We start from the raw sequence: 14,069 nt of genomic DNA on the forward strand, positions 1-14,069 counted from the left end.
CCCATTAAAAAAACTGTAGTATCTTTTTGTTCTTGTATTTCAGAGTTATACCAAGATTACAGAGGATCTTGGTTTTATCTAGTTTTTTTGGTTCATCATTTGTCCAAAGGTTTGAGGCCAAATACATCATGATTTATTCACAGATCAATTTCTCTTTAAAAAAAAACCAAACTCAGAAAGAAGGGTGCCACTACAACAGGCCCACAACTAGCAAAGCAGTGCTTTAGCCATACCTGTGCACACTAATACTAAAGGTGTACCTACATCAGTGATAACTTCTCGCGTAATATCAATTGGACATATGAAATGCCAAATTAGAAAATAATAGGTTGTTTCTGATGATACTTAAAAATATGTGGATATCAAATATATAAAAGAAGCACAAAGTAAAAGGTTAAAGAAGTAGTAACTCACATACAACATCTAAAATCAAACATTAATACTTCACCAAACTTCATAACTTAATACCAACTTCCAGGCAAAAACAAAAAGATACTACAACTTTTTTAAGGAAAAAAGGACGAATTTACCTCCGAACTATTGAAAATGGTCCGTAGATACCTTTGTTATATTATTGGTACACCAATGCCCCCTTCCATCCAAAAATTAGAGCATATATGCCCTCTGTTATATTATTGGTACGCCAATGCCCCTGCCATCCAAAAACTAGAGCATATATGCCCTTTAGTCTAATGGAAGACTCATGTGGGATACGTGCCATCATCCTACAGAAGGACCCGTTCCAATTTAAAAAAACTCACACCCAAACAAAAGAACATGTTATCCACCCAAATAGACCCAAATTTCAGGGGTAAATCTCCCCTGAATTTTTCCTTTCAAGTCCACAATCTACCATTTAAATTTAAAAAATGAAATCACAAAACTCAATTTCGGGAAAATCTATTTGGCAAATCAGAAATTAAACAAACTAACATCAAGAACTATAATTTTCTAATGTACCTTGATATGAAAAATCATGCCTTCTTAAATCCATCATTTTAAAAATAAAATAAAATAATAGCAAGAACATAATCCACCATTTTCAACTCTAATCTCTACTGAAAAGCCATTCTTTCTTAAATCTCTTGAGATGAGGGAATTTTATTTTTTAATCAAGACACTGATGCAGGCATAAACTTTATCGAGAAAGACCAAAGGGATTAGTTTTATGATTGCTTTCAACAATTCCTTCCCTGACTCAAATATTTGGGAAAATAATGAACAGTATTTGAGTCAAAGTTGAAATGATAAGGTTAGGCTAGAGATTCATCTCTGAGCTGGACTACCTTCTCCGGTGCTTCGACGGTGGCAAGAGGGCGGGCACAAGTTACTAGGCGATGGTGGAGTTTGGCAGTGCTCGACGATGGTGGAGTTTGGATGACAAACGTAGAAGATCGGAGAAGTGTTTTGGTGTTTTGGATTATAATTTGAGTGTGGCTATTATGTTATTTGGGTGGATTTTTTAATTAATCCTGGTGGTTCTTTTAATTATGGGTGAAAAATTAATAAATTTTGAGTAGGTGTTTTAGATTGAAGACATGTGTCCGCCGTAAGTAGAAAGGGTATATACGATCTAAAATTTGGACGGTAAGGACATTAGCGTACTAAAAGTATAACGAAGGATATTTAGATACCATTTACGATAGTTCAGGGGTATATTTGTCCTTTTCCCCCTTTTTAATGGGTGAGTTTGAGTGTTTTAATTGATGAGATGGGTGTGGTGCTTATGTGGAGATCATATGTGGCATAGATTAATACACATGATATGCCACATGTCATTTTGTCAAACGGAGGAGTAGAAGTGAACCAATAATATGATAGAAATGATATTTTTAAGCTAAAATATAATTTAAGAATATATGTGCTCTATTTTAAATAATTGAAGAGTTATTTTGGACTTTTTCCTAATATTTTATTTGGACGTCAAAGCTGCATACACTTGCCAATTTTAATTAGCAGCCTAAAAATTGGCTAATTTCTCCTGTTTGGTGGCCTAAAATCCTAATAGCAAAATGACATATAAAAGGCTTCTGAAAGTATATACTTAGAGAAAAGAAAAAGAGCATTCTAGTGTAGTGAGAGAAATAGCTATGGCGCCAGTTATGCAAAGCTCTCAGCCATGGGTCGAGAAATAGTAATATTCTCGCATTCGAATTAACTAAAAATCTCCAATTTGTGTACATTTCTTCTGTTTATGTAACTTTTAGAGTTTTGCAGTCGACCGAAGCAAGTGAAGGACGTAGCTCACCAGGATGAGGTCGTTCGAGTCCTCACAAACACTCTCGAGACCTCTAACGTAAACCGTTTACTAGTTCCATTTCATTGTGGTTTATCCCTAAGCATATGAAACACTTCCTCCTAGGGTTTTAATTGTTCAACTTGCTTGTAATCTTTTCACATTTGTTTTTTGTTTTCTTATAGTGCCCGCATATGTTGTTTTATGGTCCTCCTGGAACTGGAAAGACGACCACTGCTCTTGCCATTGCCCATCAGCTTTTTGGGTATGTTTATGTCACATGTGGAATTTACTTGGGCTTTGCTCTAGTTGATGTTAATTTCATTTAGAAATTTGTAGTCTGGTTAATTGATTATGGATTCTATAGATCTGATTCCTGAAGATCAATTTTTATTTTAGTAAACAAAGTACTTTTTGATGTCAATTTCATTTAGCCAATTTTTAGTTTGGTGGAATTGATTATGAAATAAGTCTCTGCAAATCTTATTCCTGACAATCCCTTCCCACCACCCAATGACATATAATGCTAGTCGCATAGGAGTTTCTATCTTACATTGTTTCTAGCTTAGCAAAGAAAAGTAAATCATTCTTCTCCTGAAGTTGATTTGAAGTTCAAGTGTAAAGAGGAATAAGGCGGGAACTTTTGAAAAAGGTTCACTACTTTTGGAGCAATTTAAACTCTCCTTTTGTTTTCGAAGAAGGATATTGAGAAATAATGGAACTTTAGGACATCTGTTTTATTTCTACTGTTTTTATTCTAGAAATTGAAAGGACTTAAACAGCTTGCTGCCTTGCTTTAATTTCTAGGAGCTGTATTCAAGTCCTAGCTTTTCTTCTAGCTTCTGCTAGTTAGGTGTCTTGACCTGCTCGTGTTTGTTCATACATTTTCTCTCCATGATGCATAGACAGACAACTAGGATTGTGTTGTTTAAATGTATTTGGATAAGAAAATATATTTAATTTGTTGATTCTATGTCCGTATGTTGTTTAAGATTTTAAACTATACTTGAGTGTTTTTCCTAATCCCTATACCTAGTTGTTGTGAATTCTTCTGGAATCTGTCAACTAATGTTACAAGTTTAAGAGATGGGCACTACATTCTTTGAACATTTTAATTGGTAAAATTCTCTACCTGACAAGAATCTTCTTGGTGGGTTTCCTTGTGGAGTTTCTCGTGCTTTTTTTGAGATTAGTGGATACATTTTCCCATGGACAAGTGGCTATTAATATTTTTTCTGGCAAGAGAGAAATCATATTATCAAACTTGGCCTTATGACTTTCTGCTGTTTGATTGTTTCCTTTTTCCTTCCTTACTTTCTGTATGTACATCTTCCAATAAATTCTTCTTTGACAGACCTGAGCTGTATAAGTCAAGGGTATTGGAGCTAAATGCTAGTGATGACCGTGGTATCAATGTAGTTCGCACAAAAATTAAGAACTTTGCTGCTGTTGCTGTAGGTTCTAATCGGCAAAGGTAAACTTTTGTCTTGTTTAGCTCAGTTTATAATGCATTTTAAGCCTCCCTTTTACTTTGTTGTTTAACAACATATCTTCCTTACTCATTTCAGTGGTTATCCTTGCCCACCTTTTAAGATCATAATCCTTGATGAAGCAGATTCAATGACTCAAGATGCTCAAGTGAGTTGCCTTACTTGTTTTACTAATAAGCTACATAAATTTGTCCTAACATTCGGATTTGCAGAATGCCTTGCGACGCACTATGGAGACATATTCAAAAGTTACAAGATTCTTCTTCATTTGTAATTACATTAGCAGGTTTGATATCATTCTGTATTTTTTTTTTATCTTGTTGATATTTTCTTGCTTTTATGTCTTTCCGATTTCCTTTGCTCTTCTTACAGGTTTGTTTGTAAATCACAACACATAAAATTGATTATTCTGCTCTTGAAAGGCAGCTTTACTGTTTCTGTTCAAATCATTTTCTTTGATGGAAGAAAATCAAATATAAAGAAGATTTGTATATTCTATGATATGCAACTGTAGAATTGACGTCATATTGCCTAAATCTTTGATAATTAAAGAATTCTGGAAGCTGATTTAAGCCTTCTCGTCAGTTCCATGTAACAAGTAGATCGGAGTTCTATCTTTAATTGATCCTTGAATAGTTGTGGTGAAACTCAATTAAGTTTGCTCTTTTAGCTATTTTCCCCCTTTTCTCCCCTAGATATAGGAAAGTTGAAACAAGCTCAGTGATGATGAAAGTCGATTATGCGGCTAAGTGGAAGTAGTAATTCTTATTAGACTTATCTGTCCATGAAATCAACCTTGTCTTTTCACTTGAAATGCATTTCGCCTATTTACAGCATTTAATGAAATTTTTTCTCAAACAAAACACGCGCTGATCCTTTTTTGGTTTATTTGTTTGTGGCATTATGGTTGTTTATTGCATCTCAATTATCACATTATTTTGCTGTTGTTACTGTTTTCTTTCTTGTAGACTTTACATTGCCTTTCTTTTTAACGGCTATGCTTTTCCCATTGTTTTCTTCTTCTTTGACTTGGGTTTAATACACTTGAGCCAAGCATCTTTCAGAAACAGCCTCTCTACCTCCATGAGGTAGTGGTAAGGTCTACGTACATTCTATCCTCTCCAGATCCCACTTTGTGGGATTTCACTAGGTATGTTGTTGTTGTTGTGTTGGAATAGGAATATACATATACAATCCTACATAAAATAGGAATTGGAATATGAATAGGAATACTAACGTGTTGTATGTGACATTGTGGTGTGAGGATTACCGGAGACATTAAATAGTTAAACTGCATGTGAATATTAGCGGATAAGTGCCAGTTTACATGTGCAATTGGTTTCATCCACTCTCTTACATATTTGTGCCTTTGGCTTGCTTTTTATTCAGTTTGATCTTCTTTAAGCTGTTTGAATGGTACACGTGAAGACAGTTTGGAGTAGGAACAGAATTGTATCACTCTAAAGATAGGATAATTTTATCATGATGAAACTGAGAAATGAAGGGCTAGTTACGACATTGTTTTCTATTCTATGGTATTACAAAGCACCAGCATGTGTAGGAAGAACAAACACATTAATCATAACTAGTGCAACCAAAGATCACTTTTTGGGCTTGAGAAACTAAGAATCTGAAGCTGTTTCAAAATGCCTCTGCTGTCATGAGTGGAATCTCTTGCCGTAAGTTTGGGATTTTCTAGATGGGAAAAGGGTGCATCTGTGGTTTGACTTATCTAGCTATTACCATATATAAATAAATGCAAGATTTAAGATGAATGCCTGGAAAGTCATTTTTGCTGACTTTTGGGATAAGGTCTGCATACATTCTACCCTCCCCAGTCGTCACTTATGAGATTAGCTGTGTATATTTGTTGTTGTTGCTTGGCAAAAGTCATTTTTGCTGAAAGAAAAATTATTATAGTTTTTTGATGATTGACATTTGTGCACATTTTGTGCTCAACTTAAAAGATCTTTCAAGCTTTCTGTTGAATGTGCTTAAGCTTTAAGGAGTAGGGAAGATAATGATAAATATATCATGGAGAGAAATTGTATCGAATGCTCAATGCTCTTCATTTGCTTATGACCTTCTGGTCTTCCCTTCCTGAGAAACGATCTTTTTTTTCCTTTTCCACCTTTATGCTTAAGTCATTGTTTTCTAACACTATGCTGTTTAATCTTTTTTTAAAAGAACCTATCAACACACGATTAAGTTTGACTTAACCATTTGTTCATTTACATGAAATAAGGGGTGGGTATGTAGATGATTTTTTTCCCTGAGACAAGTTCCTGTTGTTTGATGTTTTTTTTAATTATAAGTAAGCCATTTTCTTTGATTACATGATAAGTTATTGATCTAAGTACATTGTTAGTAGAGCATTAATAAATTGAATAATCTTCTTTGGTTTAGGATCATAGAGCCACTCGCTTCCAGATGTGCGAAGTTTAGATTCAAGCCACTTACTGAAGAAATAATGGGCAGCCGAATATTGCATATTTGTAAAGAGGAAGGTCTTAATCTTGATTCAGAGGTGTGGATGTAGTAGTAACTTGGTTCCTTGTTTGTTTGCTGTTTGCTTCCTTCATTTAAATGACGGTTCAATTTTCACTTTGGAATTAAGCTATATATAGGAGTGTCTCATCTGATTGCAGGCTCTTTCTGCCCTCAGTTCCATTTCTCAAGGTGATTTGCGAAGGGCTATTACATACTTACAAGTAAGATGAATTTTCTACCTTCTACATTTTTGAATAAAAGGAAAAGAAGCTAAAAGAATTGCTAGTTGGCTCAGCACAAGGAAAAAGGAAAAAACCTATTTAAAGAACCATTCTTTATGAATCAGCGGAAAAATTATTATTTTTTTGACAAGAGAATCAGAGGAAAAGATTTTGCTTTTGGAATTGCTGTCTTCACTTTAAATTCATGGCAAATATTACTCATCTAAAATAAAGGCAAATGCCAGCGGAATTGGTTAATGGAAATTGTACTAAGAATTGTTCTAGATTATATCTTTGGATTATGCAATGGAAAGAACAAGGATAAGAACTATATATGCAGTTCTAGTTATCTTCGCTGAGATGAAAAAATAAGTAGAACTGAAAAAGTGAAGGAGTAATCCCATTTATTGATGACGGAAAAAAAAGGAGAGTGGAGCATAAAAACAACAACAACATACCCAGTGGGATCCCACAAGTGGGGTCTAGAGAGGGTAGGGTAGGGTGTACGCAGACTCTACCACTACAGAGAGGCCATAAACAATATCATAGAGACACTTGTTCAGCTAAGAGCTGCTGCTGCAATTTTAGCTCATTCTAGAATGAAAATGAAGCTTTCCCTATTGTTCTGTGGAAGGAATAAATATCGTCCAATTTCAAGCCTCTGCAATTTACCATCTCTTACTTCCTGACTAGATTATCAACCATGAGAATTGAATGGTAGTATTTTGAATTGCTGCAGAGTGCTGCTCGGTTATTTGGATCTTCCATATCAGCAAAGGACCTAATTAGTGTGTCTGGGGTAAGTTCATATCTGGTTCTGTAGTATTACTTTGATATTGCTTTTAGACCAACTAGGGGATCATCTGTAAGTTTTCACAAGATCAATGCGTTCATCTATCAAAATCTTTGGGATGGAAAAATTGTTGATTTATGCATTCGGCCTTTGCTTTACCTTGATGTATATAATACTTAATGTAGCAGTATTGATGTATTAGGACATTCTCCTTATTAATAGTGTCGTTTTTATGTGTGGTTCTAATTTATCCCTTTTATTTCCAATGAAGGCTATCATGAATTTCCACATCTTCTTTGGCATCTGAGCTTTTGATTATTGGGCTATGCTGATGTGCTCAATCTGAGAAAGTTTATTTACCAATTTTAGTAGTAGTAGTTAAAACTAAGGAAAAGAATAGAAGATGTTTTGGAATGTCTTGCTGATTTGTCCTTTCAAGTTCTGAGGATAAGATAATGTCTTTAAATATCTTAAATGAGAAAGCAAACATAAAATCCTTTTGATTGGTGTCAATAATTACTGACTCTTGACTGAAAATATACAGATTCTAATATAGAACCTGGACAACATCTTAACAGTGCTCTTCAAATTTGAGCATGCATACTGTATGCTCTTTACTTATTTCAAATATAATCACTCGTGGAGTTCCACTGTGATTTTGCAAACATCTGTTGTCATTTGAGTTGACAACTTGTAGCAATACATTCATATTCTATCTTATTTTTTTGATGAGGTTGTATTGAATTCGTCGAGAAGATACATAAAGCTTTGCAAAGAAAGGTTAAAACTCCTTACACTGCAAAAAACTTATAGAAGCTGGGAGTTTAAAACCATGAGCAAAAATTCAAGGCTGCTAAGCCACTGCGAGGGAGCTAAAAAAATCTAAAAGGTGGATAGCATCAATAACAGGGGATAATTTTAGTTGGAGAAAATTATTGATGCTATTGTTTTAACCATATTAGCTCACATCTAAAGTCATGGTCGATACTCTACTTTTGGTTTAAATTCCAACTTTGTATACTTATTCAACACTCGGGGGAGTATAAGCCACCCTTCTGCCCTGTTCCCACTTAAATACTAGGGTTATACACTTATTTTAGCAACCGACGTGCAATTACTATGATCAGGTCATCCCAAATGAAGTTGTTCAGGCTATATTCTCAGCTTGCAGAAGTGGCAATTTTGACTTGGCAAACAAAGAAGTGAACAATGTCGTTGCAGACGGATATCCTGTTTCTCAGATGCTGTATCAGGTCCCAATATCTGTGTATCTTCTCACTTTTCATGCAACCATGCCAAGGTTTTGTACTAACATGCTGCTTTTTCAGTTGTATGATATAGTAGTTGATGCAGACGACATTTCTGATGAACAGAAAGCAAGAATATGCAAGAAATTTGCTGAAGCAGACAAGGTTATTCCTCTTCTTCATCTTACTCTAATAATATTGTTGTTAGAGTGTCATTACTGTTTATACTCCGTTGTACATTTATGTTTTATTTTTATTTGATCCGTCTCTGAAAGAATGATGTGGGTTAGAACTACGATGGTCAAACATTCAATTTTCAGCATCAATTCATACATTGATTTCTTAATTTGCAGTCAAAGTAGAATGTGGAAAGTGTTTGTAAATTTGTAGTCAAAAGTATAACTTGTTTTGACTCTTTGTGATGGTAGTAGATAGTGTCTTACAAAATGAGATGAGTATTATATTTTGTTTTTTTTCCAGGGAACTGAGTACTGACTAATGTATAGCTGTGTGCTACAAATTCTATATTGATGATAGTGTCATCTGAAATTCTCCCCTAGAATTGGAGTTCAGCTTAGTGCAGTAATGTTTCAGGACCATAGAATTTACTGTTTCCGGCAAAGTTAGCTGAACAATATACAAGGATGTGCTTATGTTTTCTTTTTTCTGCAGTGTCTTGTTGATGGAGCAGATGAGTATTTGCAACTTTTGAATGTTGCAAGCACCACAATGCAAGCGCTTAGCAACATGCCACAAGAGATGGCATTTTGAATTTGTATTCCCTATCAATTCTTGGAAAGTCACGTTAATAGACGGTTATTGGGTTTATTGCAAGTCTTTTGATATGGTTTGCTTTCTAGTCTTTTTTATTTCTTTGCCTCAGAAATTTGTCCACTTAGGTAACTGCTTATATGCTGATCATGGACCTATAGTTCGATTAGATTATAAGCAAAATTATATGGCTACATATGGCATTTAGTCCTTGGTCCGTTTCATTTTATATGACACGTGTTTGATTGGGAAAGAAATTTCATAAAGATACTTTTGGCACATAGTTTTAAAATGTATTTAGAACTTATGGTCTTAAATGACGTTTTTATGGCTATACAAGTATATCATTTAAACTTCAAATATCTTGCTTGGATGTCTCGGCTAAGCTCTACCATGCACACATTTTCTTGTGTTTTGAAGAGGAAAAAAAAAGCTCTCTACTTGCTATCACCAGTCTTTCTTTGAAATTATCTGAGTTGATCTTTCCATTCTGTTTGTTTTAGGAACTTATCCTAAAGTCTCCTCTCCAAGAGCTCTGGTGATGACAAAGGAAGCAACTCGTCTGTTGTCTGTTGTGGTGGGGCGGCTTTTTCCTTTCACATCTCTTATTAGATGAGGATAAGTTTTTACTCATGAGTCAACAGTATCCTTGTTGTAGGAGTTCAATTAAGTTATGTTTGTTGACTGCCAATCCTCGCGGCGGATTTGGATGGGGCTGTTTATTGTCATTGTCATGCGCGAGGTTAAAGTCTTGACTAGATGTTTGTTTGACTCTTCATTACTACTTTTATTCAAATCCAGACATATCATACTGCCTTTTCACAAGTCTTGCACATAATTATTGAGACAACACCTCGAAATAGCCATTATTCCTAATTTCAAATCTCAAATCTGATTTTCTAAATAAATAAAAATCATATGCAAATATCACTTATCACTATCCCTTGCAGGGGTTTTTCGGAAACAACCTCTATATTTTCATGAGATAGTGGTAAGGTCCGTGTAAATTCTATCTTTTCCAAACTTTATTTGTGGGATTTCACTGAGTATGTTGTTGTTGTACTATCCCTCTACACCGTTGATTTAGAAAAATTTGCCTTCGTATGATCAATAGTTGCAAGTAATTTATTGAAGCTATTTACCTCACATATTGGCAATTAAAGGTAAAATAGTACTAATTTATTAATCGTTTCAAAATAAGCACAAGCGTTTGTAATTGAATTACTTCCTTTTTTCCACGGTGCTTGTTTTACATTTCTTTTTAGTTAGTATATCTTAGAAGTTTGTTCAGTAATGATGAAAGTTTTAATACATTCTAAACTTAACTTTTCATTAATACAGCCTTACGTTCTAATACAAACAACTTATATATTCAACAACTTAATCTCTTAATAATCCTATCAATGCAACAATTATAAGGGAGAAGGTATATTATTATATGCGTTCAAGTCACAATTTTAGCTAATATAGCATTTATATAATTCTCTCAAGTTTGTCAAACTTTGAACATGATAAGTTCCCATTATTAAAAAAAAACCGATACTCCCTTATTTTCTTGTTCAAAACTAGCAAAAGTCAACATAAATGAGACGTGATTATTTGATAATGTATAAAATAAAATAAAATAAAGGGTTGATGATTTTAAATGCTTAAACAATTATGTATATAAAATTAAAATTATATTTTATTCATTAGCTCCATTTTATTCAAATGTTCTATGCTCTGTTTTTTATTCCTTAACGACTCGTTCTTCCTTTCTTTTTCAATGGTTACTAATCAAGGTCAAATATGATTACATTTGAGGGTTTAATAGGTAGACAGTCTCCTTAAGGCTATCAGTGGCGTCCTAACAACTTTCACTCTTTAAAAAATTTAACATTTAATTTTATTAAATTTAATTTTTTTTACCCACATAATTCTTCAAGCATTTAGAATCACCAACCCTTCAATTTATTTTATTTTATATACTTCAAAATAATCATTTTGTTAAATAATTAACTTTTGTTAACTCCAAGAATCAAAATCGCACATTTCAAATAATTGAAGGTTAAATGTGCATAGTCAAATAACACAGAGACTACAACTGAAATTATGCAATAACATAGGAATTAAAACCACTATTTTCTCGTACTTAAATTATAGTTTTGATTAATTATCAAACGCAAATACAATTTAATTAATTCGGAATCCACTTACTGATTTGTATTCGGAAGAAAATCACAAGAGAGACGGATTCTTACCCATTTTATACAAATCAAAATTTATCTCGCCTCTCTCCCCTCACTCCATTTTCTCGTAAAATCTCTCATCCACATCAATTTGTATCATTCAGTTCTTAATTGTATAGATCCAGAATTTATATATGCTTATCCTAACTATTTGTATATGATTTGTTGATACATTTAATTTGTATAAGTTTATGAAAAATTTATAACTGTATAAATTTATAATTTGCATATAATTATTCTGTCTGTATATAGTTTGTTGATACATTTGATTTGTATAAGTTTTGAAAAATTCATAAATATATAAATACATAATTTATATATACTTACCCTGTTTATATATTAACAAACAAAATATACAAACGGAAATAATCATAAGAAACGATACAATAGTCATGAAACGTAATCAGATAAACTGTAGCTAAAGATCATAATTAAAATACTTATAATAACTATTTGTAAAATTTCCTTTAAAATAATTCTATAATTTATGTCGAAATTATTATACCTTTATAACTCAGGCCAAACTAATCCGAAGTGTCCATTTTCTATGCGTGACCATTGGAGTTATTTTGAAATCTTTAAACAACGGTCCACTAAGCCCCACTCCTTGCGCCATTGATCATGCATGAAATCTGTCCTTTTCCTCTTCACTATATATATATATACACACACAAACAGAGCAAAAATACAAGTGTAGGTTTCAGTCATTTCCCCCCTAAAAGAATGGAAATTGAAGCGGATGAATCATTTAAGAAGGCCGGAGCTATTCCATTTAAATGGGAAATCCGACCCGGAGTACCCAAGCTCCAACTTTCACACCAGCAACCAATATCACCATCGCCGGATCAACAGTACCTTCCATTAACCAAACTGGACGGTACACAACAAGTAGCTGAGAATAATCAGAGCCGTCCAATTCCACAAATTACCCCACGTAGGCTGAAACCTCCACCGGCAGCTGATTTCAATTTCCAACAACCAATTGCAGAGCCCCGGACCCGATCCAAAAGGCACGTGCTGAATCTGCTAACCCGACCCGTTACGGGAGTTGCCTCAGATGGGTGCTTCCCGTCTCCCATGCTGAGGCGAGCAACGGAGAAGAATACGAAGATAAGCCACAAGACTGGGCCCGAACCCGATTACTTGTCGGACCTAGAGACAGTTTCTCGATGGTCCGTGTCGAGCCGAAAGTCTATTTCTCCTTTTCATGATTCACTTTCCTCTTCGTTTTCCTCACGTGAGTCGTCGCCCCGACGGCCAGTGAGCGATGCTGATTGGGTTGGTTTTGCTCTCTTTTAGAACCAACACATTATCTCTATATTTCTTTCTTTTGCCTTTACTTTCATCACAAAAGGTTATTTGAGATTGTGGCATAGTTTAAATTTGAGAGTCAAATAACTTAATTGTCTGTCAGACATTGTTATTGGGACGTTAAAAGTATTTATTTTGGATTTTTTTTTTTTTTGGGGGGGGGGGGGGGGGGGAATTTAGGTATTAGCTAATTAGTGTTGCTAAAAAATTCTGCTTTTTTTTTTTAATAAAAAAAATAGAAGCAAAAAATTATTTTTTTAAGATCAAATTATCATTGGCATATATATATATATATATATATATATATATATATATATATATATTTATTAATATATCTCTTATATTTGTTTGTTGAATTTTTGTATGTATGATTTAATTTGTGGAATTATTTTTAAATTTATTTTGCTTGATATATTTATTATATTTAAATTATTATGTTCATATTATATAATATTTAACTTTTTTTTAATTATCTATGTGTAATATTGATTGAATTTTGAATATGTACACAATTTATTAAAAATAAAAAATTAATTAAAATTTTAATAATAAATATTTAAAATAATTTCTCTCTATAAAATAATCTTAATATAAAAAATGCATTTGTACTTGTCATTTTTTTATAATTTGACTCTCAAAAACACTTTTTAAAAATGTTTAACCAAATACAATTTGCTTATCAAAAATATTTTCCAAAAGATTAGCCAAACACAACTTATTTTTATTCAAAAGCATTTTTCTAAAAATAATTTTTAAAAAATGCTTTTAAAAATAAGCTAATTTTAGCAGTAATATCAATCAAATTTTAAATTCAACTGTAAGTTTGAGCTTGAAATATTTAAAAATATATTTAAAAATTACATTAAATTTTATTTAACTCTCGAAATCCGTAAGATCGCACATTCTTTTGGGACGGATGGAATAATAGCTACTTTTATGACGGGGAATAGAATCGGCGGTAGAAGTAGCTGGCTTAATCCCTTGCTCGAAAGCAAAATGAGGACAGCAGAATTCATTTAATCAATCACTTCCTTTTTTTAAAAAAAAATACATATAACGTGTACACAATTTGAGGGGAAAAAATAAGGAAAAATTACCTAATTACACTCTTTTATTTATCATATTTTTTATTATTTTCATCTATTTTAAAATTTTCAAAAATCTCTTCTTTTCATTCGGAAACATTAATTCAGTAATCCAAATATATTAATTCTGATTCATAAATTATCTCTATGTTCAATGTATCATGCTTTAAATATTACCTGCCGATACATACAAATCT

The 14,069-nt window shown here is 33.1% G+C and overlaps 2 protein-coding genes across 5 annotated transcripts; both read left to right on the forward strand.

The window, feature by feature from the left end:
- Positions 1-2,030: 2,030 nt before the first annotated feature.
- Positions 2,031-10,073, forward strand: LOC129904122 (replication factor C subunit 2). Of its 4 annotated transcripts, none has more exons than XR_008770379.1 (13): positions 2,031-2,134; positions 2,218-2,296; positions 2,422-2,501; positions 3,591-3,710; positions 3,805-3,874; positions 3,939-4,012; positions 6,133-6,253; positions 6,375-6,437; positions 7,177-7,236; positions 8,358-8,483; positions 8,559-8,642; positions 9,150-9,324; positions 9,752-10,073. XR_008770379.1 is itself a non-coding variant. In XM_055979654.1 (13 exons), the coding sequence occupies exons 1-12, from the start codon at positions 2,091-2,093 to the stop codon at positions 9,246-9,248; spliced, it is 1,020 nt and encodes a 339-aa protein (XP_055835629.1). In that variant the 5' UTR covers positions 2,031-2,090; the 3' UTR covers positions 9,249-9,252; positions 9,752-10,073. The 4 variants fall into 4 exon arrangements, 3 of the variants coding, with proteins under 3 accessions (XP_055835629.1, XP_055835631.1, XP_055835630.1); XM_055979654.1 differs by having other exon boundaries at positions 9,150-9,252; XM_055979656.1 differs by lacking the exon at positions 9,150-9,324.
- Positions 10,074-11,988: 1,915 nt separating this feature from the next.
- On the forward strand, positions 11,989-12,889 carry LOC129903250 (uncharacterized). The gene has a single exon (XM_055978759.1). It carries the CDS (start codon positions 12,098-12,100, stop codon positions 12,773-12,775), a length of 678 nt encoding a protein of 225 aa, XP_055834734.1. The 5' UTR covers positions 11,989-12,097; the 3' UTR covers positions 12,776-12,889.
- Positions 12,890-14,069: the final 1,180 nt, after the last annotated feature.

Source organism: Solanum dulcamara, chromosome 9, assembly GCF_947179165.1.
Source record: "Solanum dulcamara chromosome 9, daSolDulc1.2, whole genome shotgun sequence".
Classification (NCBI taxonomy): domain Eukaryota; kingdom Viridiplantae; phylum Streptophyta; class Magnoliopsida; order Solanales; family Solanaceae; genus Solanum; species Solanum dulcamara.